A 22,712-nucleotide genomic window follows, 5' to 3' on the forward strand; every position below is an offset into this window, starting at 1 on the left:
TCGAGTTGTGCTCAGCTGTATTAGTGACAAGACAAAGAGGAGGGACTTTAAAGACTGGGGGATTAATCCTGGAAGAATTGGTGCCTATACCAGCTTTTAGAAAGTTAGCAAGTGAAACAAACTATCCATAGACATGTCAGATAAAAGTTCAAAAGTGTATCTGATATTAATATAGGTGGTTCTTGGTCTCTTCCAGAATCCCATGCCATCAAAGAGCGCTTCCTTCATCAGCAAAGTTACTTTTCACTGGGTAAACAATGTGATTTGGAAGGGTTGCAGATCCACACTGAGTTCAGATGACGTCTGGGATCTGCCATCCATGATGTCAACAGACTCTCTCGATCAAAAATGGGATGAGGCGTGGGAACGAGAGACTAAGAAGCAAAGGTATATAAAATAAGATATCCTTGTTTCTTGATTCAAGTTCCAAGTCGCTCTAAATCAAATGGGATAATATCAATAGGAATTCCTGAATTATATTTTAAATCTAACCATTTTATTTCACTAAAGAAGTAACTCCTCGTCAAAAGTGGACTCTGAAACTGGCGTCAAAGTGTCGGTCCTGCGCGTACTTCTGAGACGCTTCGGCCTACATTTGATCCTAGTGGGTGCCTTGTACTTGTTTTCGGAATCCCTCGTATTTGCTAGTCCAAGAATTCTCAGGTATTTTTCTGTTATTATAGTTTCTTGTTCTAATACCTCTTACTCCTAAAGCAGAAATACGGTCGTTAGTAATATTTCAGTTATTTAACTTGATAGAACTGATTTTCAGCACAGCAAAATCTTGGTAAAAGAAATACTACTCGGGTGGTTTTCTTAAAGTTTTGTACTTTGTGTTTTAATTATATATATTAATCTGAGCACGAATAATATAATAAAGATTCACTATTGATTAAAAGATTTGCCTTTTTAGCTTTAAAATAAAGCAGAGCAAGAACCTCTTTAGCCATTTTAAACTTCTTGGTTTCAGTTTACAGAACTGGCAAATGAGACCACAATAAAACACTATTATTTCAAACCTAATTCTGAACTTTCTTATATTTCGCACAAGAGTCTTCTCTCAGAATGAGGGGTGAACATTTTACTCTACACACCCAAACCCAGAATGTTTTTCCACGATTCCTCATCATCTCTAACGTTTCTGTTCCAGGGTCTTGATTCAGTTTACCACGAGCCTAGACGAACCAGCGTGGCACGGATACTTCTACGCCCTTCTTCTTCTGTCAGTGATGCTTCTAAACACTCTGATCAAGAACATCTTTTTCTTTTTGACGCAGATGATTTCCATCCAGATTCGGTCGTCTGTCATGACAGCCGTTTATCGGAAAGTAAGTGCAAGATTTTCACTTAATTTACAATATCTTTTTGAGCTTTATTGAATTTGTGCTTAGTAGCTGGAAGTCTTCATAGCATTTTGGATTTATCTGATATTTTGTTAACTAAAGTATACCATCTCAACTTTCGTTCTTTTTTCTGGCATAAGCCAGAAGACCACATTTACAGTATATGGAAAGCAACGTAACTTCAGCCCGTTTTAACTATAGATGTTTGTGCTGGGGTTAGTCGTAATTTAATCAAACTCAAAAAATGTTAAATAAATTCCAGTGCGAAATGCTTAAAATGAAACCAGGCACTGAAACCCTCCAATGTTGTTTGATTAATTGCTTTTGGGGTTTATTTCCATTTTGCAGTTTGTATCTGTCTGGCCTGTAACAGTCAAGAAAAAGTTGATTCTTTTCAAAGATCATAGTGAAACAGAGGGATGATCTGTTTTTCTCCTGTATAGATTTAAGAGGACACAACTTTCCATCCTTGGGAAGGTGTGAGGTTTGACAAGAACCCAGGAATAACAAAAAGTTTTCAATTTACCATTATAAGTTTCTCAAAATATTGGCTGTGTGTTTCAGGAGATTGAAACTGAAAGTTAGAGGTTTTTTGTTATCATTTGCACTGACTCATATAAAGAATAACACTTATTCTTTAATGAGTCAGTTTTTTGCAAGCACTACTATTTTAAATCCATCTAGGAGAATGTGTTTTGTTTGTCTGTTAAGAGGATTACATAAAAAGTTATACCTGATTTTTTTTTTGAAAAATTTAATCAAAGGATGACCTCTGGACAGTATAGAACCGATTACATTTTTGGAAGAAGAGACATTTCACTGATGGATTGCTCAGCTTAGTTTTCAGACTGCAGGACCTTCAACCCTATGAACAGTTACCCTAGATTTTGATAACTCCGAGTAATAATTACTTAAGCCAAGAATTGAGACTGGAGATTTTGTCGCCTTGTAACATGTAAGATTGTGCTTGCATCCCAACAACTAACTATAGTTCTGGTATTGACCCTGTGGTAGGGGTGTAAGAATACACCAACTTTGGTCTTGCGTATCATAAAAGGTGACTAAAAGGACAGCTGCTGCCTTGCAGTCGTGCTTTCTAGTAAAAGGCTAGGCTCACTGCCAATAACTGTGGAAACTGTTGCCTTACAGTCTTACTTTTAAGTAAAAGGCTAGGCCCACTACCGATAACTGAGGAAATTGCTGCCTTGTAGGTGGACTTTTTAATCAAAGGCGAGGCCCACCGTCGATAACTGTAGTTGATGACAGCAAGGGCAAGCGGTCGTCAAAACCTCATTGCCAAACAATAAACCATGTCTGATGCATGCAGTGGAGAAGACGCATCAGGCAACCGACCCCTTGATGTAGGGATAACGGTGGGAAAGACAACGAACTAACCAGCTCTGGTAGCTAAGAATAAGTGCTCATAGATATGCTATTTGATTGTTTTGTCTTGTCTGTTCTTTGCAGGCATTACTGTTATCAAACGCCTCGCGAAGGGAATCAACGCTGGGGGAAATTGTTAACCATATGGCCATAGATTCGCAGTGCTTGAGCGATGCAGTTCTGTACCTGAATTTATCTGTTGCTTCACCTCTGATCATTGCCATTGCAATAGGCGAACTGTGGCAGATAATAGGTGAGTTGACTGAACTCGGATATAAATGTATTGCTGATTTTTTCCTGGGATCTCTATGAGAAATTAGGTCTGGTTATTTAGTCCTGATAAGTGCAGATATAGTTCTGGACTTTAGCTACTTTATTTCCGGTTAGTATTTCTTGAGAATCCGAAAAGAATCATATTTAAGTGTTTAGAATCTTAAAGAATTGACAATTATATTGACTTTTGTAGTCTTTCCTAAAAAATGTTCCACATTTTTAATTAATTGTAAGTGATTGTTTACTAATGACAAATATGGAAGAGCAATTGGAAATCTAAAGTTTCATATCATTGTGAGATTTGTGAATTTTGTCAAGTACAAATAGTACGAGGCCATGACACATGCTGCTGTTAGGTAATTCTGCGAAATTTCTAATGTGAATTGATTAGAAAGCTATTTGCTTAGTTAAATGGTTGAAAGGTATTTGGTTGGAAGGTAGGTATTTGCTTATGTGGCCGCTCAAAACTTTTAGACCTCATGGGCCTTGCTTCAGGAAAGTGCACTAAATGCCAGGAATTTTTTTTTTTTTGTTACCGCTTAGGTTCATTGTTTTGATGATTGTCAAAGACCATTGTCCATTTTGGTGGCCACTAGGACATTTCTCCTTATTCAAATTTCTGCCAGTCTAAAAAGCTGGTAAACTTCTTGACTTACGAAACTCTTAATTACTTTTTAATTACTTTTGAAAATTGGCTTTCAAATCGGAATCCTTATTTTCTTTAACAGTTTTCCTGATTATTAGAGACTAACTGGGTTAGTAATAATTTTGCACAATTGTTTTGCCTCGTTTTCCTGAATTGTCAATTTATCAGATAGTGAATTTCAGTACGTAGTTTAGTACCAACATTATAGGTTGGTATGATTCTCACCATTTTTTATATATCAAATGTATTCTATGGGCTTTGAGAAAAAGAATTTGAAGCAAACAACTTTTGAATTACATGGCAATATAATTTTTGCGATTTGCTTGATATTTATGATATCTCCTTTTGGCAAGTACGTACATACTTGACAAGGGTTTGTAAAATGACACTTATGAGTTAAATCCCCAAAACCTGATCAGCTTTCAAGTAAAACATTTACCATCAAGAAATTACAGTAGTAGATTTACTTTCAGTTCTTTCTTCCTTACTCGTAAATGGTGTGGGAAAGCAATGGGCTAATTTTGCTAAATTTTGTGTAATGAATTATTGGTCAGGACGTATTCTTGGCAGTGTAAATGCAAGTTTTCGTATGCTAACTCTTCTGCCAACAGGTCCCTCTGCCTTGGCAGGACTCGCAGTCCTCATCCTTCTGATTCCTACTAACAGCATCCTGGCCAACAAAATCAAGATCTTACAAGTTAGTCAAATGAAACACAAAGACAGCAGAATCAAGCTGATTACAGAGATCATCAATGGTATAAAAGTATGTTGTAAAGTTCCAAATTGAAATCATTAACAGCTTAAATGTCATTCTTTCCACATAAGAGCATAGATTACATTTTTTTTAAGTTTAGGAAGTATTGACCAAGATTATTGTACAGAATTTCTATGAAGAGAACTGAATTATATTACAATTCCATGGAATGGCAGTAAAATAGAAATGAATGATGCAACATCTTTGATTGAGGCTTGGGTAAAATATCAATTTGTAAGACTGCTCTATCGTTGCTTTTGATGAAAAGAATGTAAGTACGTATAACTATTGGTTTAATGTAAGTATAAACCCAATTTGTACATCAGTTTCATTTTTTTTTTTAGATGAAACCACTGATTGTTTGTGCATTTATTACTTAGAAGTATGGTTATTTTTTAGTTTTATTTCTTGACAAACCCATCAATCATAATTAGCAATCGTATTTACAGTGTTGCAATAATCTCCCAGACGCTTCTCCTCTGATGTCTTGAAGACAGAGAAGATATAGAATAGTTAACAGCAAATCTTTTTGTTGCTTTAGTCTTTCAGGTTTTTAAGTTGTATGTGTACAGCACAAGGATTCTCCTCAGCTTGCTTAAGTAGTCAGAATAATCACTGTATTCAGTGTAATTAATCTTTTTAAGAATTTTCCATTATCATGTCTAGTCAAACTTTCTCTCTTCTATGCTTTTTACTTTCGTGCAAAATTCAGTAATATATCGAATTTTGTTGTAGACTTGATTCAATAGTGCTTTCCATTTGCCAACACCCAAATAATTGTGGTGTTATTAATCTTCAGTATTATTAATCTTCAGTGATGGGGTTGGTGAGGTAGTTTGACGGGAAGTGCAACTCCATGGTATCTCTAGACATCTAGGATGTTGACCTCCATGTCCAATACATCGAACAACAAGGCGATAGTTGTATTTAGTCTGAAAAAAAAGAGTACCTATACCTTCAAAAGGAACTGTCAGTGGATGCAGTCAACAGTACAGAACAACTGTCGCTCAAGTACTACTTGAAATTTGCAGCTTAGCACTTTGTGAAAGGGCCTGTTGTAAAGACTATTCAGCCACATAAGAATGGACCTCTGCTTAGGTGTGTCTTTTACAAGGACTCTCTATGAACTGGTTCAGAAGTCATGCTTTCATTTTCCTTTCAAGTCTGCTTTCCTGTCAGCTGCTTCATCTTTTGGTGCTTGAGCAACCTACAAGCTTGTTAGGCAGTAACCTTCACTAGATCTCTTTTCAGTTGGTCCATTATTTGCTTTTAACTTTGTCACTACAACTCAGGCAGCCATTTAATCAAGATTGCACTAATACTCCATTTTCCAGACTGGCTCTAGCACTCAATTTATCCAGCAAAGATAATTCATCCCAATCTGAAGAGATGAGTCTCTGAGGATTTCAGTCATGTGCAGAGGTGTCTGTATACAGGGTTGGCAGATTAGAATGTTCATGAGATTGGTGTTCTCAACTTCTTGCTTCCCAAAGGATACACGAGTTCAAGGCCATCCTAAATGTAGTAGATATGTGGAGATGTCAGTCTACCTTTGCTGAGACATAAATATAGGGTAGATCAGACCTTACCTGTTGTTAAAAGACAGGTCATCTGTGACAGTGTTGTACATCGTATATTAATTGTTGATTGATTTCTGTACCTTGTTCAAATATCACTAAGTACTGACTTCTAACTAACTCTTTGGGCTTTACTATCTAGGTATATATAGGACCTCATGAGATTACTTTTGACACCTGGTTGTGTTCCAGTTTTCTTAGTGTGCTCTGGTTGACCTCCTTCTTAAACAATGATTCAGGCTATATACAATTGATGTGTTTGTCACTAAAGATTTTTGTACGACATAAAACAAATTTCTCTTACAAACCCTTTAATTACAGGAAAGGGCTCACTTTCCAATGTGTTCCTTTTCACTGTCATAATCATTTTACCCAAAAGATTGAGAAAGGCAGTTATACTCTACTGGTTGGTCAGATGTGAGTTGCATGAACAATTGCCTTTAGGTATTTTGCGATATCTTAGTTCTAGACAACAGAAGGTATGGCGCAAGGGCATTCTACACTTTACATACGGATTTGTATGAAATAATTACTATTGTTATGGAAATTTGATTTTATTGTCAAACATCTTTCATCCCGTCATGCATTGCTTATTACTGACGCCATGAATTACTTAGGAATCATTTGCTGTTTTTGTTTGTGGAAGTGTGGGAGTACAGAAACATTAGATTTGCATGACGCAATATATACCGTACTCGGTCAGTGATCTTTACTGTTTTCTCCTTTCTATCAGCAAAACAAACATTGTTTTAACATTAGATTTACCACAAAAGTTGCATAATACTCACACTGAAAGGGTCTTGCTCTACAGGTACTGAAGTTATATGCCTGGGAAGTATCCTTTGCTGAGCAGGTTGACTCCATTAGAAACAGTGAAATCAAGGTCATGAAAAAGATAGCCTTCATTCAAGCTCTGTTAAGCTTTGTTTTTAGCGCCACACCTTATTTTGTAAGTTTTCTTTTATGATTATTTTGTATGAAAATCAATCTAATCCCTGTTACTGTAATAGAGCACCACGAGTTAAGTAATATAGTAGTAGTGTACTTGACCTACATTTCTTGCAATTGTAAACTACCCAGCCAGTGTTTTGAACATTCCAGTTCACAAGATTTTCTGTGAATTGCTAACTCTCATTCTGAACTTCTCAAAAGTTGAAACACATCCCCAGGAAACTACCCTGAACCATCTTGTCTTTGCCTTTCAATGTGTACTGAGAATCTTTTTATTTGCTAACGTGCAAAGGAATAATTAAAAAATTGCCGTTACAAGTTATTTATGCTATATCTGGTGGATGATTGTGATTGTTAATGTGCAGGGGTGAACCTACCTAATTTTATATACGTACAGTTTACAAGTCCTTTAGTTGAACTTTTGTAATTATTTGTTTGTTATAGGTAACGCTGGTTTCTTTCACTACCTTTGTGATGGTGTCTGAGGAGAATACACTTGATGTTCAAAACACCTTTGTAGCAATTGCCCTTATCAACATTTTGAGTCTCCCGTTAACAATACTGCCCAACACAGTTGCCCACTGCATACAGGTAAGTTGCAAAATCTTTGCAATTATTGTTTTGAATTAGATTTCGTTTCATATTCAGCTCCTCATGGCATTGTCCTAACTGTTTTTTTGATTTTCTTTACATGGAATAAGTTCAGAGTTGAATTTGAGGGCATAACAAAATTGACATAGTAAAAATCAATATCTTCTAATTGCTACTACTATCCACAGCCTTGAATACATTCGGTAGTCTTCAGAGCTTGTAGTTGTAGCACCAGTCAGGATTCATGGTTTTCCCTTGTAAATTTTTAATTTTTAGTGTCTTTATTTTATCATTTCTATCAACCCCCGTTCATGGTCCTTAAATATCCTAAACACTACATTCTTAATTTAAAAGATTTATCTGCTGCTAGATAGCTTGACTGCCCAAACCAATTATGTATCTAGATTTTAGCTTTGACAATCAGCATGGTTGGGAGGCCAGCCAATGACTTGAGAATTACTTTGGTTCACAGCAAACCCATAATTTACACTAGTCGCAATTTAGGAAGGAGGATTAGTTGCAATTTAGGCATGAGGAATGAGTTGCTGAAGGAAACCCCTAAAACTAACTGATTGGAACCAAATATGGGACTAGTCATCAAGAAACCCAAGGCTCTAAAGAGAGCAGGTTGTCACCATGCAAGGTTGAATGTCTGACAAAACAATAAAACATTTAAGGATGAATGTGTTATAGAAGAAAATAAGATGAGTTCTGGTGATGTATGGTTTCCCCCACCTCATAGAGGAATTTGGGTATTTTATACCTTTAAGTGACTGTGAAACATCAGGAACAGAAAAGGGGAGACCCCTGTGAGGTGGAGATATTAGATTGTACAGTGATACCATCCAGTATGCCTCTAAAGTGACAAGTTTGAATCCAAGAGAATCCCATTGTAGCATTCCCAGATCATAACTGAGTTCAAGGTAAAAGATCTTGGAGCCACAGGAAAAATCCACCGTAATCTTAAAATCTTAAATACAGGAGGACTTATTGCTGATGTGGCAATTCCTCATGGTCCAAGTGGCCAATGGTGTTTTGTCATGAAGATGCTGTCATGAAAAGGAAGATTTTCTAGCTGGGAGAGAGCCCAGAGTTTTAGGGTTAAGGGAAGAGAGCCAGTTATGGCATATTACATGGGAACCCTGCTCACTGTCAAACATTAGTTTTTCCTACAAATCCTGAGTTCGATGAATCACATTCATTTGGTTCTTGCAAAATGGTACCAGAATAATATACTAGTGGAGTATATTAAGGGAAGCATTCACATGATCCTGCACTTACTTGCCACACAGGATCATAACCTGTTTCTATCATTAAAAATATTAAGAACTTCATCAAAAAATGTTGGCAGGTGAGAATGTTTAAGTCCCATGACTGTACTCTCTTGGGTGAATTGTCACTGATAGTTTCCAGTGGAATCTTGCACTGCGGTCTGAGAGTGTGTTAGCAAATGGGTACGTGTTTTTGTAACTGCTGCCTTTCCAATATGAAGATCTTGCCAAACTGATTTTGGGTCTTCACTGGAAGATGCTTTGTCCACAAATGTGGAACTTTTCATGATTCTGGTGACATCCTTGCACTAGGCTCAAGTTAATCAGTGTTTGGTATTCCAGCACGTTGCTGTGATAACGGCCACCAGCCAAAGGTGCCCGTCATCTCACATGAATAATATTCTGGCTACTAGTGTGCAGCCAATACCAGGCATCTTATGTATGTGGAGTCTTATAAAAGACAAGTTTAAAGATTGACAAGTTTTAAGATTCTAAATATTCATACTAGCAAAGTGTTATTTCATCCTCATAGAATAGAATGTAGTACGTGCTAAATAAAAAATACATACAAAGGACCTTGATTAGAAACCAGATAACATTTTCAGTGGAATCAACTGTAGATTATAATGAATAATTTTCTGTTATGAAATGTTATTCAGTATGATTAGCAGAGCAGCAAAAAAAAAAAAACCTACTTGTCAGAAATGAAGTCTACACTTGCAAACGCTGTTGATTCCTTACAATTCGCCATTTTACTGAAACCAAGAAAGTAAAGATGATAAAATAAGAATAATTTATCTTGTGATTAAACAGAATAAATGAGAACAATTACATAGATAAGGCTAAGATTATAGTACTGAAAACAAGGTTCCGCGCACAGAGCAGCTGTCCACTAGTAGATGCTCCTCTTTGAAATGGGGAATAAAAGTGTCTTAAGATTTGTGAAACTCGCAGATGTGGCCAATGTAAACAATGGGTATTTGTGAAATAGTAATTTAGTTTAAAGGGCCATTGAATTTATAAAATATTGTGAAGGCTTCAGGAGAAGGCATTTACTGATAAAAATACATCTTCATGAGAATTCTAAAAAGATGCCAATCTAGTACAAATTCAGCCTTTTTTCATAGTTTTAAGTGTGTATACATATGTTACCCGCTCAAAAACCACCGCTAAGCCACCAAATCTGTTAACGGGATATTAATCTCGTTATTTATTTGGTAAACTTGTAACTCCAAGCGTCAGGCAACCCGACACACAACCTCTCTCTCTCTCTCTCTCTCTCTCTCTCTCTCTCTCTCTCTCTCTCTCTCTCTCTCTCTCTCTCCAAGCGACCAACGGCTCGCAACTTTTCTTTCTCTCTCTCTCTCTCTCTCTCAGCGATCTCTCTCTCTCTCTCTCTCTCTCTCCACCTCTTTCTCTCCATTCTAACAGGTAATCAAATGAGAGGCGAAGTTATATAAAAAATAACTATTTATTTAACAATGGAAAGATCATAATCCAAGTCTTACTGACTAACTTAACTCGGTTAACCCACAACATTAAAATGTCTAAAAAGTAATTAGTCACACCAATTGTCTATTCTCCAATCGGGACTCTCGGTTCCCCTAGGACGCTCGGTCCTCGGTCCCCCCTTGCCAGAACCCATAGTTCTCACCAGAATCGTCTGTTTCAAAGACACGAGAAACACACTCGTAAGTACACATAAATTTAAAGATTAGATATTCTTACAAATGTCAAACAGACAACAAGCCACCCCTTTGGCTAAAGTAATTTAACTCACCCATGCAGCCGGAATATTTCACTCACTATATAAATAAACTTTCGCAGAGCTCCCCCGGCATCTTGCCTTTCTCCCACAGACGTCTCTATCCAAGTCTCCCATAGACTTGGTTAGTGATACATTATGAATAGAAGAGGCGCACACGCACATACGAATGCACACTTCGTTAACGCCTCATATTACTGGCTACAACCAGTTTCCCAAAGGCACTTTGAAAAGAGCCCATGAACTGACGAACATTGACTCGTCTAACTATGCAGTTTCATATCACGCCACCACAGAAATCATTTATCAGCTTTTCTCAGGTCGTTGCTTCGGCTCTGTTCTCCACATTCCAAAAAGGTCACAACGAACATATTGGCAATATATCATTAATTATAACCCTAGGACTTACATAGCTCGGCCACGCACACTTGCTAGCACCCGCCTGGAAAAAGGTCGAACAAAACAGCTTACATAACATAAAAAACATTGGCCGGCTTAAAATAAAATATGAGTAATAACTGCACGTCTCTGGCATTATAAAATAAAGTCTATTACGCTTCATCTCAATTAACACTAGAATTTTCTCTCATCTTGGATTCTTGAATATCCTTCTTTGTCTGCAACTAGCTGCTCAAACTGTAGCAGGCTGTAGGAAGACGGAATGCCACCCTCATCGTAGAAGGCTTCTAACAGCTTCTGCAGATCCCCAAAAGTGCTGTTGAACTCTGTAGAACTCTCGTAATCACCATGGACAAAACGACAGTAATGCCACTCGCCTCCAAATAGTCACGAAACCAAAAAGAAAGAACCACAGAAATCTTCTCTTGGCTCGAGAAAAATAAACTCCATAACCACAAAAAAAGGGCCACTCGCCAAAGATCAATTCCACCTCCATACATAAATATGTGACACCATATTAATAATAACACCACTCCGGTGATAAAAATATTTCCTCCATTTGGTTAATAACCAACCCCCATAGCCACATGTTAATAAAAAAAAACCACCACTCCAGGAATAAAAAATAATCACCTCTATTTCAGCAAAATAAAAAATATTTACCTCTATTTCGCCAATAACTCCATGTGGAATAAAACAAGGCTCCAAAAAAATATATCTCCAAAAAGGAATATAAAAAAAATGAAATCCTATCTCCAAAAAAATATGCACTCAAAGCATTTAGCTCACACACTTACAAATATTACCCCATATATCTCCAAAAATGTGTCTCCATTTGCAACCAAGATGGCTGCAAAATAATTGAACTAAACATAGCTCTCACCACCATTGGCAAACATCAAGCGGCCAAAATATATCTCCAATATATTATATCTCAAATTATAACTCCAAAATAATATACCTCCAATTATATCTCCAAATAATATATCTCCAATTCTCCAGAGAATAACTCAATATTATAGTCAAAAACTATAAAACTCTCTCCTTAGCATAATTGTTGAAAAAGGGCAAAAACTCGGCAAATAAAATTGTCTAGAAAATTCTAGAAAAAAATCACTAATGTGCTACAACTCATTATAATAAAACTCCAAATTCAAAATGTCTTAGCCAAGACTTCTCCATATGCACTACAACATAGGCCACTAGAAACTTAGCCAAGTTTCCTATCTCTCACAAGGTTGTCACAAATACAACAAAGGTATTGTGCAAGAAAACTCACAATTTCTGGAACATAAATATCCAGAGAAAAAATGTAGTGCCACTACGTATGCATTCAAAAACAAATGCAAAAAATTCTCCCATATATTTCTTTGTGCATCAAATAGCTGAAAACACAAACACGTTCCCGAACAATGACTCTAAGTCACGAACTGAGATATTAAAAAAAATATTCACATAAATTGGAGAGAAAAAATAAATTCAAATTCACCCTTGATAAAAAAAACTTGTGTCAGCGATGGCTAACTTCCAAAAAAAGGAAAAAAGAAAAACCAACGGCATTATCAACTATCTCCCGTAACTCACATATGTCAAGCAATTATCTGCTGAACTCATAAAAAAAAGAAAAACAAAAATAATGTGTTGTTAGTTAATCCCAAATTCAAAAAAGATCTCACCACCCTTGATAGCATTACAGCACCCACGTATTAGTATAAAAAAAATCAGTATCAGAAATATCATTATCAGCAAAATCACAAAAAATTGCTATCAAAATCACTAGTATTAGCATAAAAACGTCACCAATGATAATGCTTGTCCATTCACCAAAAGATTCAGCACAAAATTCGCCAAAAGTTCAGCAAGATTCAGCACAATTCACCAAGATTCAGCAAAACTCATCACTCACGAATTACTGAAATATTCTCCAAAGTTACAAAAACTCAACAAATAATTAACACAAGATTTCTCCCATAACTCATTGTAATAATTCTCCATGAATAATTATCTGTAATAATTATAAAATAATCTCCCATGAAATATCTCAAATCTCTCGTAAAACAAGTCTCAAGTAATGATAATTATACTTAAGCAACCCTCCCGTAAATTATCTCAAGTATAATAATTATTAACAATAATAATAATTATTCTCCATAGTAATAATTCTCTTGCAAAGATCTCGAGTAAGGGTGTAATTCAAATAGCATACACCAGTATTGCCAAACCCCATGATACACCACCAATGCCACACCCAAAATCAACACCAGATGCAACACCACTCATCGGCAATCGGGCATCACCATTCACGACCACTCAGCACCATTTTTAAAGTAATTTCTCCAACACAATAAAAAAAATAATAATCTCTGTGTCCCCATTATATTTGTGTCTTCCAAAGAATAAGGAAAACATACACCACATCCCATGCATGTCAATTCTCTTTTCTCCTCATTCACGAGAAAGAAAATCTCTTTTTATTTCCTTTTCTCTTCATCTAAGAGAAAGAAAATATCTTTTCTTAAAAAAAACCCTACGGGCATTTCACGTCATCAACTAATCAATCAGCTGATGTCTTGGCTTTGGAAAATCATTTTCAAGGGCAAATTCGTCTCTCAACACCCCGACAAAGAAAAAAAAAAAAAGGAAGGAGTTCACCCACACTGAGAAAAAAAAAAATTTCTCTCCCACTGAGCATTGAAACACCTCCCAGCCAAGCGATAGAACACCCCCCTTGAACAGTGTCTGAGTATCCCCCGAGGTATACACCAGTAGTAGTACCCTTGCAATACCCCCCGAGGCAGGCCATACTCCTCTTGCAATGTCCTTCTGCATTCGTTAGCAGAAATGTGCTGAGCCCGCAAGAACAAGTGGGCGCTCTTTGTCTTCAAGAAAATGCAATACAAGCACAGTTTGTATGCATGAAAAATATTCATATGCACTCACAAAGACGGATGCGTCTTTTTTAATTACGCGCCAATAATGAAAAACACTTCACTTTCTGCTACTATGGGGAAAGAAAATTTGACATCTTAAACCAGTCCCATAACACTGAGCTATTTCAAAAAACCTTCCCCCTCAAAAACAATGTTCTTTAACACTCACCACTCCATAATGAGAACAAAAAGAACTCGGAATTTGCGCAAGACACGCCAGTAACACACGCACAGGAATCTCGGGAATCACACTCACAAACATCTCAGTACTAACTGACTGTTCCCCGCTCCTTGAAGCATCTCGCTCTGGGCAAAATGCTGACCCTATAAAAATCCTTCCCCTCCCTTCACAGTTACCGGACGGATATTTCTCTTTTTCTCTCACTTAGTGAGTGAAATCTTAACAATTCCACAATCCCACAAAGGCTTTGTTGTTCGAAAACTATCACTAAGCCATAACCCCTCTATTTTTTAACTGGTCACCTATCTCTTCATTAGTGTACCTAGGCCTAAAAAAACAAAACCTTTTTTACCGCTCGCCACCAAATCGGTTACCCGCTCAAAAACCACCGCTAAGCCACCAAATCTGTTAACGGGATATTAATCTCGTTATTTATTTGGTAAACGTGTAACTCCAAGCCTCAGGCAACCCGACACACAACCTCTCTCTCTCTCTCTCTCTCTCTCTCCAAGCGACCAACGGGTCGCGACTTTTCTCTCTCTCTCTCTCTCTCTCTCTCTCTCTCTCTCTCTCTCTCCACCTCTTTCTCTCCATTCTAACAGGTAATCAAATGAGAGGCGAAGTTATATAAAAAATAACTATTTATTTAACAATGGAAAGATCATAATCCAAGTCTTACTGACTAACTTAACTCAGTTAACCCCCAACATTAAAATGTCTAAAAAGTAATTAGTCACACCAATTGTCTATTCTCCAATCGGGACTCTCGGTCCCCCTAGGACTCTCGGTCCTCGGTGCCCCCTTGCCAGAACCCATAGTTCTCGCCAGAATCATCTGTTTCAAAGACACGAGAAACACACTCGTAAGTACACATAAGTTTAAAGATTAGATATTCTTACAAATGTCAAACAGACAACAAGCCACCCCTTTGGCTAAAGTAATTTAACTCACCCATGCAGCTGGAATATTTCACTCACTATATAAATAAACTTTCGCAGAGCTCCCCCGGCATCTTGCCTTTCTCCCACAGACGTCTCTATCCAAGTCTCCCATAGACTTGGTTAGTGATACATTATGAATAGAAGAGGCACATACGAATGCACACTTCGTTAACGCCTCATATTACTGGCTACAACCAGTTTCCCAAAGGCACTTTGAAAAGAGCCCATGAACTGACGAACATTGACTCGTCTAACTATGCAGTTTCATATCACGCCACCACAGAAATCATTTATCAGCTTTTCTCGGGTCGTTGCTTCGGCTCTGTTCTCCACATTCCAAAAAGGTCACAACGAACATATTGGCAATATATCATTAATTATAACCCTAGGACTTATACATAGGTTCAAGTATGTACTGTGTACAATTAATCAGGTCAGTTGGTCAACAGTAGAAAAAAAAATTGTATTTTTGTGGTATTTGAGATGGCTATGAACCATTTAACATTGATTTGTTGTATTTAAAGTACCCAAAATGTGAAATTTCTTATGTTCAGATAAAACCATCTTTTTCAGGCAAATGTATCTTTGAAGAGACTTGGGAAATATTTCAACTTATCCAATATTGATGTAGATTCTGTAAAAGAAGATAAAGAGGAAGGTTTGTAAATATTCCGTTGTCATTAACAGAGTGAGAGTGGTAGTGGCATATTTAAAAGGTTCTCAACAACATCCAGACTAATTTGACTCCCAGAAGTTAATTGTAGCTTCTCATAAAGCTCATTCGGACTGAAGGATATGTCTTTTTTTTTTTTTTTTTTTTTTTTTGAGCGGAATATTTACCGTACTGAAGGCCCAGATGAAACGAGATTAAATTGCTTTTAAAAAATCGATCTGTTTACAGTGACCTGGTCTGTGCTTCAGCACTCCTCCAGTACATTACAAGAACGAAAATACTACTGCCCTTGCCAGGTATGCATGTGGGATTCTCACTGCCTCTGGTGGGAGTAGATTAATGCCCTGTACATATAAGGGTTATTAATTTCTGTACTGTTTAAAAGGACAGGAATAATGAAATTTTAGATATTATACATAACTTTATCAAATATAAACAATCTAACATTATTTAAATATTTATGAATGGTGCAAGACTTAATAAAGTCAAATTTATTTATAAATTTCTTGAACACCCATGTTGGAGATTTATTATCAGCCAGTTGATAAACCATCACCTAAAGCATAAATGAGGAAAGTCAGTTGGAAATTATGGAAGTAAAAAGTGATTAGTATTTACGAAGGAAATGTGCTAGGAAATTACCAATTTTGGGGGCAAAAACCGGAAGTCACATAAGGTAAAACGGTCAAATAGGGAATGACTTGACTACCACCCGACTCCAGAGAGTATGGTTGCATACCAGGCAGAAGTATTCTCCTTGAGTGCACCTGCGGAGGCTGAAGCACAAATTGTGGTATTGTAACAACAATATTTTATGGATACTACTGGAGACCAAAGTGATGAAAAGACCTTGTGTGTGATTTGATGAAGGTTGATCTACTGTATATGATGATCCTGAAAAAGTTCAGCAGGGTGAAAGAATGAAAGTAATGCTTCTAGTTAGCTGGATGTGATCATGGTTGTAGATGAGATTGCAAGAAAGTGTCAAAAACTCAAATGGATCCTCCATATTCTGTTTATCAAGAGAGAGATGAAGTAAATAAACATTGTAAACGTAAAAAGAAAATATTTTTAAATAACTTTCTCTTTTCTGTAGAATCGGCTGTTGCTATCTATGGAGGTCATTTTAGTTGGGGTGACTTGACAAATGAAGGACATTGGAAGCTAAAGGATATTGACATGAGAGTTGCTGACAAAAGTTTAGTTGCTGTGGTTGGATCTGTTGGTGCTGGGAAGAGTTCCATTGTTTCAGCTTTGCTTGGAGAAATGCAGATGGAAAATGGAAGAGTCATTGTAAATGTAAGTACTTAGTACCATATATACCACCAAATAATGAGTATGTTGAGAATCATTGTTAGTTGGGCGTTTGGCCGTGACGTTGTTTATTATTATTGACATCAAATATCAAGTCCAAAATCAGAATTTGTGTTGTAAGTTTTACAACCTAAAATTTTTTATGCATTAGACTATTATCCTTTTCTTCTTTAGGGTAAGATAGCCTATGTGTCACAGCAGGCATGGCTGCAGAATGCTAGTCTAAAGGAAAACATCCTATGGGGAGAAGATTTTGATGTCGCCAAGTACCAGAGAGTTATAGAAGCCTGTGCTCTTCAACCAGACCTGGATATGTTACCAGGTGGAGATGAGACAGAGGTTGGAGAAAAGGTAATAGAAGTAATCACTTGTGTTTAGTTTCGTTGCATGACTAAAAGTTAAACTGGTACATGTGAAAACTGGATTTGTTTCACAAAAATATTCATGTTCATGAGGTATATTTGCAGTCTTCACATATTATGGATGCATCATTCCTGAATTATGCATATGGCTAGTTAGCCACCACCATGCATGTGCCTCTATGCATCCTTGGTTTTAGGTACTCGGGTAGGTGAGAATCACAGTCACATTTTTCTTTTAGCTTGTGACACTGTGTCTGTAACCTTAGTATTTTTTTGGGGGGGTGGGTGGGGGCCGAATTTCATTATTTGATGATTCTTTTTTAAGCAAATGTTTACTGATCTTTAATTTTTCCTTTTACTCTTTGCTTTGTTACCATCCCTGCATATGCAGTTGCATATGTTCTGGTTCCTCTCCTTTTATTCTCTGCAGCTGTGTGGTTTAAGCATTGACCTGCTACTTTAGTAATTGGTTTGAATCCCCAAGGGAGGAGGTTTTTGTTAATATGTATCTATTTTCAGCCAATACTATCTGATTGTAATGTGTACATCACCTCAGGTACATTTGGGAGGAGATTTAATTGTGCCCACTCATTGCCAGTGGAGCAGGGAATGGGTGGAATCATAATTGGAGTGCAGTGGTTGCCTCTGTGATACCTTGCATATACAGTGGTCTATCTTGTTTCTTTCCTCTTATGTTCTCTGCAGATTTTTGTTCTAAGCATAGACCTCCTACTAAAGTGGTTGATGGTTCGAATCCTTATGGAAGGAAGTTATTGTTAGCATGTCTTGTTTGCATACCAGATGTCATTTATGAAGAAGTAAAATTGGGTGTCATCCACAAAGAGCCTGTAATTACAAAGTGGGATTGGGCATAACACTCTTCCTTGGGGTACTCCTCTTTTCAGTGTTCCATAGAATGTATGTAAGTTTCTAATTTGTGCAGTGCTTTCTGTCGTGCAGGTAGTCTTCCAGGTACCCAAAGGTATCATCAAAATTGCCAGTGGACTCTTGAATAATTTAGTAGTTTCCTTACCTTCATCCATCATTTCCAATTGATCATTTACAACAGAGCATACAGCATCCTCTGTATAATTGTTAACAAGTTGAATTTGTACTTCTTTATTTTTCTTTTTCCCACAACTCCCCATTTTCTCAATAATTCATTGGGTATTGTTCTTGGGCAGTTCTCCAAACCTCACCTGTTGACCTGTAGATTTGTCTGAAAATGAATGGGTCCGATTCCTTGTGTTGCATGTTCATGGTCTTTTAGTCTGCTAACTGTAGATTTTACTGGACAAAAGGAATTAAGTGTATATCAGGAGGGAATAAACATAAGACTGTCAAAACCCATAGCAGAAGATGAATGCAGTCAGATTTGTGGCTTTATATTTTTAATCTTTATTAATTGTGTTAGATTTAAATTCAAGACATGGTCAATCAGAGATTTTTTGTAACTATACAGTGGTGGGTTTTTACATCTATGAGTACTGTAGTGTGCTTACATTTATAGTCTCATAGTTTGTCTGTTAAAATATTTTGACCTTTATGATACGGCTCCTGTTTTTTTCTTCAGTTGTAGGTTCATTGTCAGTCAAAATCCTTGGTTCAGTCAGGTGTTCAAGGGGTTTTTCTTCAGTTTTTTTTTTTACCTAAACAATTTAGGCAAATGTAAATGAATAAAATGTATTCAGTGCAAACTCATCACTTCAATCGAATGTCCTACCTTCCAATCCAGTTTATTGCTTCCAGTTAAAATGTAAATTATACAAAAATTATAGTTTCTTTAAGAGTCAATTTTCAGAGACCAAATAAAGTAACTGTTTTGCAAATTATTGAGCAGTCTCTTTGGACTTCTTTCGTAATAGCACAAAATTTGATTCCCTTAGGGGCTCAATCTAAGTGGAGGACAAAAGCAACGGATTTCTCTTGCTCGAGCAATTTACAGCAACCCTGATATATTAATTCTGGATGATCCGCTGAGTGCTGTTGATGCCCATGTTGGCCGCCATATTTTTGAGAAGCTGATTGGACCAGAAGGTCTCACAAAGAGCAAGGTAAGTAAATGCACAGATTCATAATTGACATGTGTCAGTCCATATGAAATAGCTTTATTTTTTTTATAATGCCCCTGTCTGGTGTGATGGTAGCAGAGTCCAGTCATATATAATCTAGATAGTTTTTAAGGAAGTTTTAGCCAGAGAGGGGAAGCATCTGAGATACAAGGTTTCATATCTATACGTAAATAGTCTTTTGGTAAATGACACTGTTGGGGCTTCCTGAAAGAACTGTGGTTGATGACCAGTAAAAAATACAGGTTTAAACAAAAAATTCAATCTCTTAAAACTAGTTTATTACCTAACTAATCCACAATCTTTACAAAAACAATTGAAATTGGGACATCTTCACAACACTAGGCAACAAAGAAATCAAACAGTATGCATATATATATATCTATATATATATATAATCATATAAAATATAATATATTATATCATATAATATATATATATATAATATATATATATATACAGTAGTACCTGGAGATACGAAATTAATCCGTTCCGAGGCGCCCTTCGTATCATGAGGTTTTCGTATCTTGGACCACGTTACATGTAAAATGGCTAATCCGTTCCAAGGCCTCCAAAAACACCCCAGTAAATTTCATAATAAAGCTAAATTGACCTATAAACAATGAAATACTACAACAATTTGGACCATTCAATACCTAAATTAATAAAAAAATGCAAAATATAACCTGTAAATATAGTGTATATTAGTGTACATGGTAACAAGAAATATACTGTACGTAAAATGTGGAAGCTTACCTTTCGAGTGAGGCTATCTCCGAAAGTGGCGGCAGAGAAGGAGGAGGACAAACGGCAGATACGTATGTACGTACGTATTTTAGGGCTGTTGCCTTGTATAATAAGGCGCCCTATGAGGTAATGTTAGACTTGCGATAATCTTACGCTAAGTCGGTTGGTATTGCACTTCCATATTCATTGGAGTGTCTTGGGGTTTGTAGATCACTTACGAAGTCGGTATTATCTTCTTTAATTATGACGACGATGTGTTAAACTCATGATGATTCGGTGATGAGGTGAGGTTCTAGTCGAAAACACGAAGTATAAAAATACATATATTCTTCTGAAGTTACATGGTGAAGATCAGGTATGATTGTACATGTCTTCTATTGACGATAGCTTGATCGCTTCTGCCAATGATGATGGCTAATTCTATTCTCTCTACATGATAAAGCTTAGGTAAAGAGGTACAGGTCTTCTAATGACGATAGCTAACTCTATTCTGTTCCGCCTACCATCTCGGTTACAAGTTATAAAGGAAGCAGATAGTAGCTCGAACATATGAACATACATACAAAAATGAGACACATTAGAGATCACGTAGGCCATTTGAATTATAGGTTGCGGTAGTTGTCTCAAGCAGGGAGCTTGGACTAATGTTTTCAAAACAAATGAATGACTACAGGTGACGGCATGTTATCTTAGTCTACTTACTTTATGGTATACGTCATCTTAGCGTCTCTGGTCTGATCACATTCCTGCAAGCAATCTGGTTGACCTCTTTAGTTTTAGTCTTTTATATATATGGACTAACATTCCATATTTTTATTATGTAAACACTTACACGTACACTTTAAAAAATATACATACGTAACTATCCAAGGAAGATTGCTTCTGCCTACTTTTCACAATGTTCCTGTGTGAGCCTTTTCGGGGGGTGTCTTCTACAAATGATTGCACTTTATGAAAAGCAGCTTTAATTTCTGCCGTTTTTTTTCTTTTTTTGATTTTTAACTTTTTTTTTACTTTTTTTTTACTTTACGTAGGTTTTTTTTTTTTTTTTTTTTGTTTTTACAGAATTTCAACTTTCTATTTTTTATCACTTGGTTCCTTTTTTGCACCTCATGACTCTGTTGGCCCTGTGTCCATCAAAACCCTGTTCAACCAAATGCTCTCTCTGCAACTGATTTGGGTACTGAATGTTCGGCTGCTGACCTTCAGCATAAACTGAAGTGCCTTGATTATGCGTAGTACTGGTATGCATGCTGCAAATGATTGGTCTACACCCTCTGTTCAGCAGGGAGTGGAGATTCTACCAACCTTGCAAAGTTTCCAGTTATCCCATGATAGAGACTTTGATCACTTATCCCATGTGAGAGATCTTGGTCACTTTTTTTTAAATACACATTGACGATCCCGAAAACGAATACCGGGGGCGTACTATAACAATGCTGGTACCGAGTGGCCGGAGGGCACGCCACCACGTGTACATAGAAGATGCATGATGGGAGAGACGCTGGCCAATAGGAGAGAAGGATTTCATGGATGCGACTAGCATCAGGAACCAATGGGAGAGCAGGAGGATGGTGGCGAGCCTACTAGTACTAAGATGGCGGCGCGCGGCGTGAGTTTCAAAATTGTTATCTGGGCGAATCTCGGACTTTCAGAAACCTTTCGTATCTTGAAAACTTTTCGTATGTAGAGCCGTTAAATATTTCGTATTGGCTTTCGTATCTCGAGTTTTTCGTAAGTTGAGCCTTTCGTATCTCGAGGTACCTCTGTATATATCCATATATAATATCTAGTTATATATATATATATATATATATATATATATAATATATATATATATATATTATATATATATATATTACGTATATAGATATATATTAGATATATAATATATATATATATATATGTATATATCTATATCGAATAACTATAATATTATTATAGATATATATATTATTATATATATAATAATTTAATATTACGTTATATATGAATATATAATATAATATATATAGATATATATATATAATTACTTATATATATCGTAATATCTTATAATATCATATAATATACTAATATAATCTATATCTATATATAATAGTCATCTATATATATCTATCTCTCACTCTCTCTAATCCTATCTCTATATACTATAATATTTATGTGTGTATATATATATATATATGTATATATGCATAATAATATATAGTATTATATATATATGTATATATATATATATTATATATATATCTATATATATATATATATATATATATATATATATATATATAATATATATATAATATATATATATATATATATATATATATATATATATATATATATATATATATTATATATATATTCTATTATATATATATATATATATAATATAATATATATATTATATATATATGTAGATATACAAAAATGTTAATATAATATATATAGTATATATTATATCTATATATATATACAATATATATAGATAGGTATACTATATATATACATTAAATATTATATATCTATATATATATATAAT

The 22,712-nt window shown here is 36.0% G+C and overlaps 1 protein-coding gene across 4 annotated transcripts in view; it reads left to right on the forward strand.

The window, feature by feature from the left end:
- Positions 1-22,712, forward strand: part of LOC135212006 (multidrug resistance-associated protein 1-like) — a 198,822-nt gene that overhangs the window by 147,259 nt on the left and 28,851 nt on the right. For all 4 annotated transcript variants that reach the window (XM_064245282.1, XM_064245279.1, XM_064245280.1 and 1 more), the window contains exons 7-17: positions 197-387; positions 511-663; positions 1,151-1,328; positions 2,811-2,979; positions 4,257-4,408; positions 6,788-6,925; positions 7,372-7,518; positions 15,579-15,663; positions 16,775-16,977; positions 17,167-17,343; positions 19,241-19,408. In XM_064245282.1, coding sequence (XP_064101352.1) covers positions 197-387; positions 511-663; positions 1,151-1,328; positions 2,811-2,979; positions 4,257-4,408; positions 6,788-6,925; positions 7,372-7,518; positions 15,579-15,663; positions 16,775-16,977; positions 17,167-17,343; positions 19,241-19,408 — 1,761 coding nt within the window. The remainder of the gene's footprint in view (positions 1-196; positions 388-510; positions 664-1,150; positions 1,329-2,810; positions 2,980-4,256; positions 4,409-6,787; positions 6,926-7,371; positions 7,519-15,578; positions 15,664-16,774; positions 16,978-17,166; positions 17,344-19,240; positions 19,409-22,712) is intronic.

This window comes from Macrobrachium nipponense, chromosome 40 (genome assembly GCF_015104395.2).
Source record: "Macrobrachium nipponense isolate FS-2020 chromosome 40, ASM1510439v2, whole genome shotgun sequence".
In the NCBI taxonomy this organism is placed as follows: Eukaryota; Metazoa; Arthropoda; class Malacostraca; order Decapoda; family Palaemonidae; genus Macrobrachium; species Macrobrachium nipponense.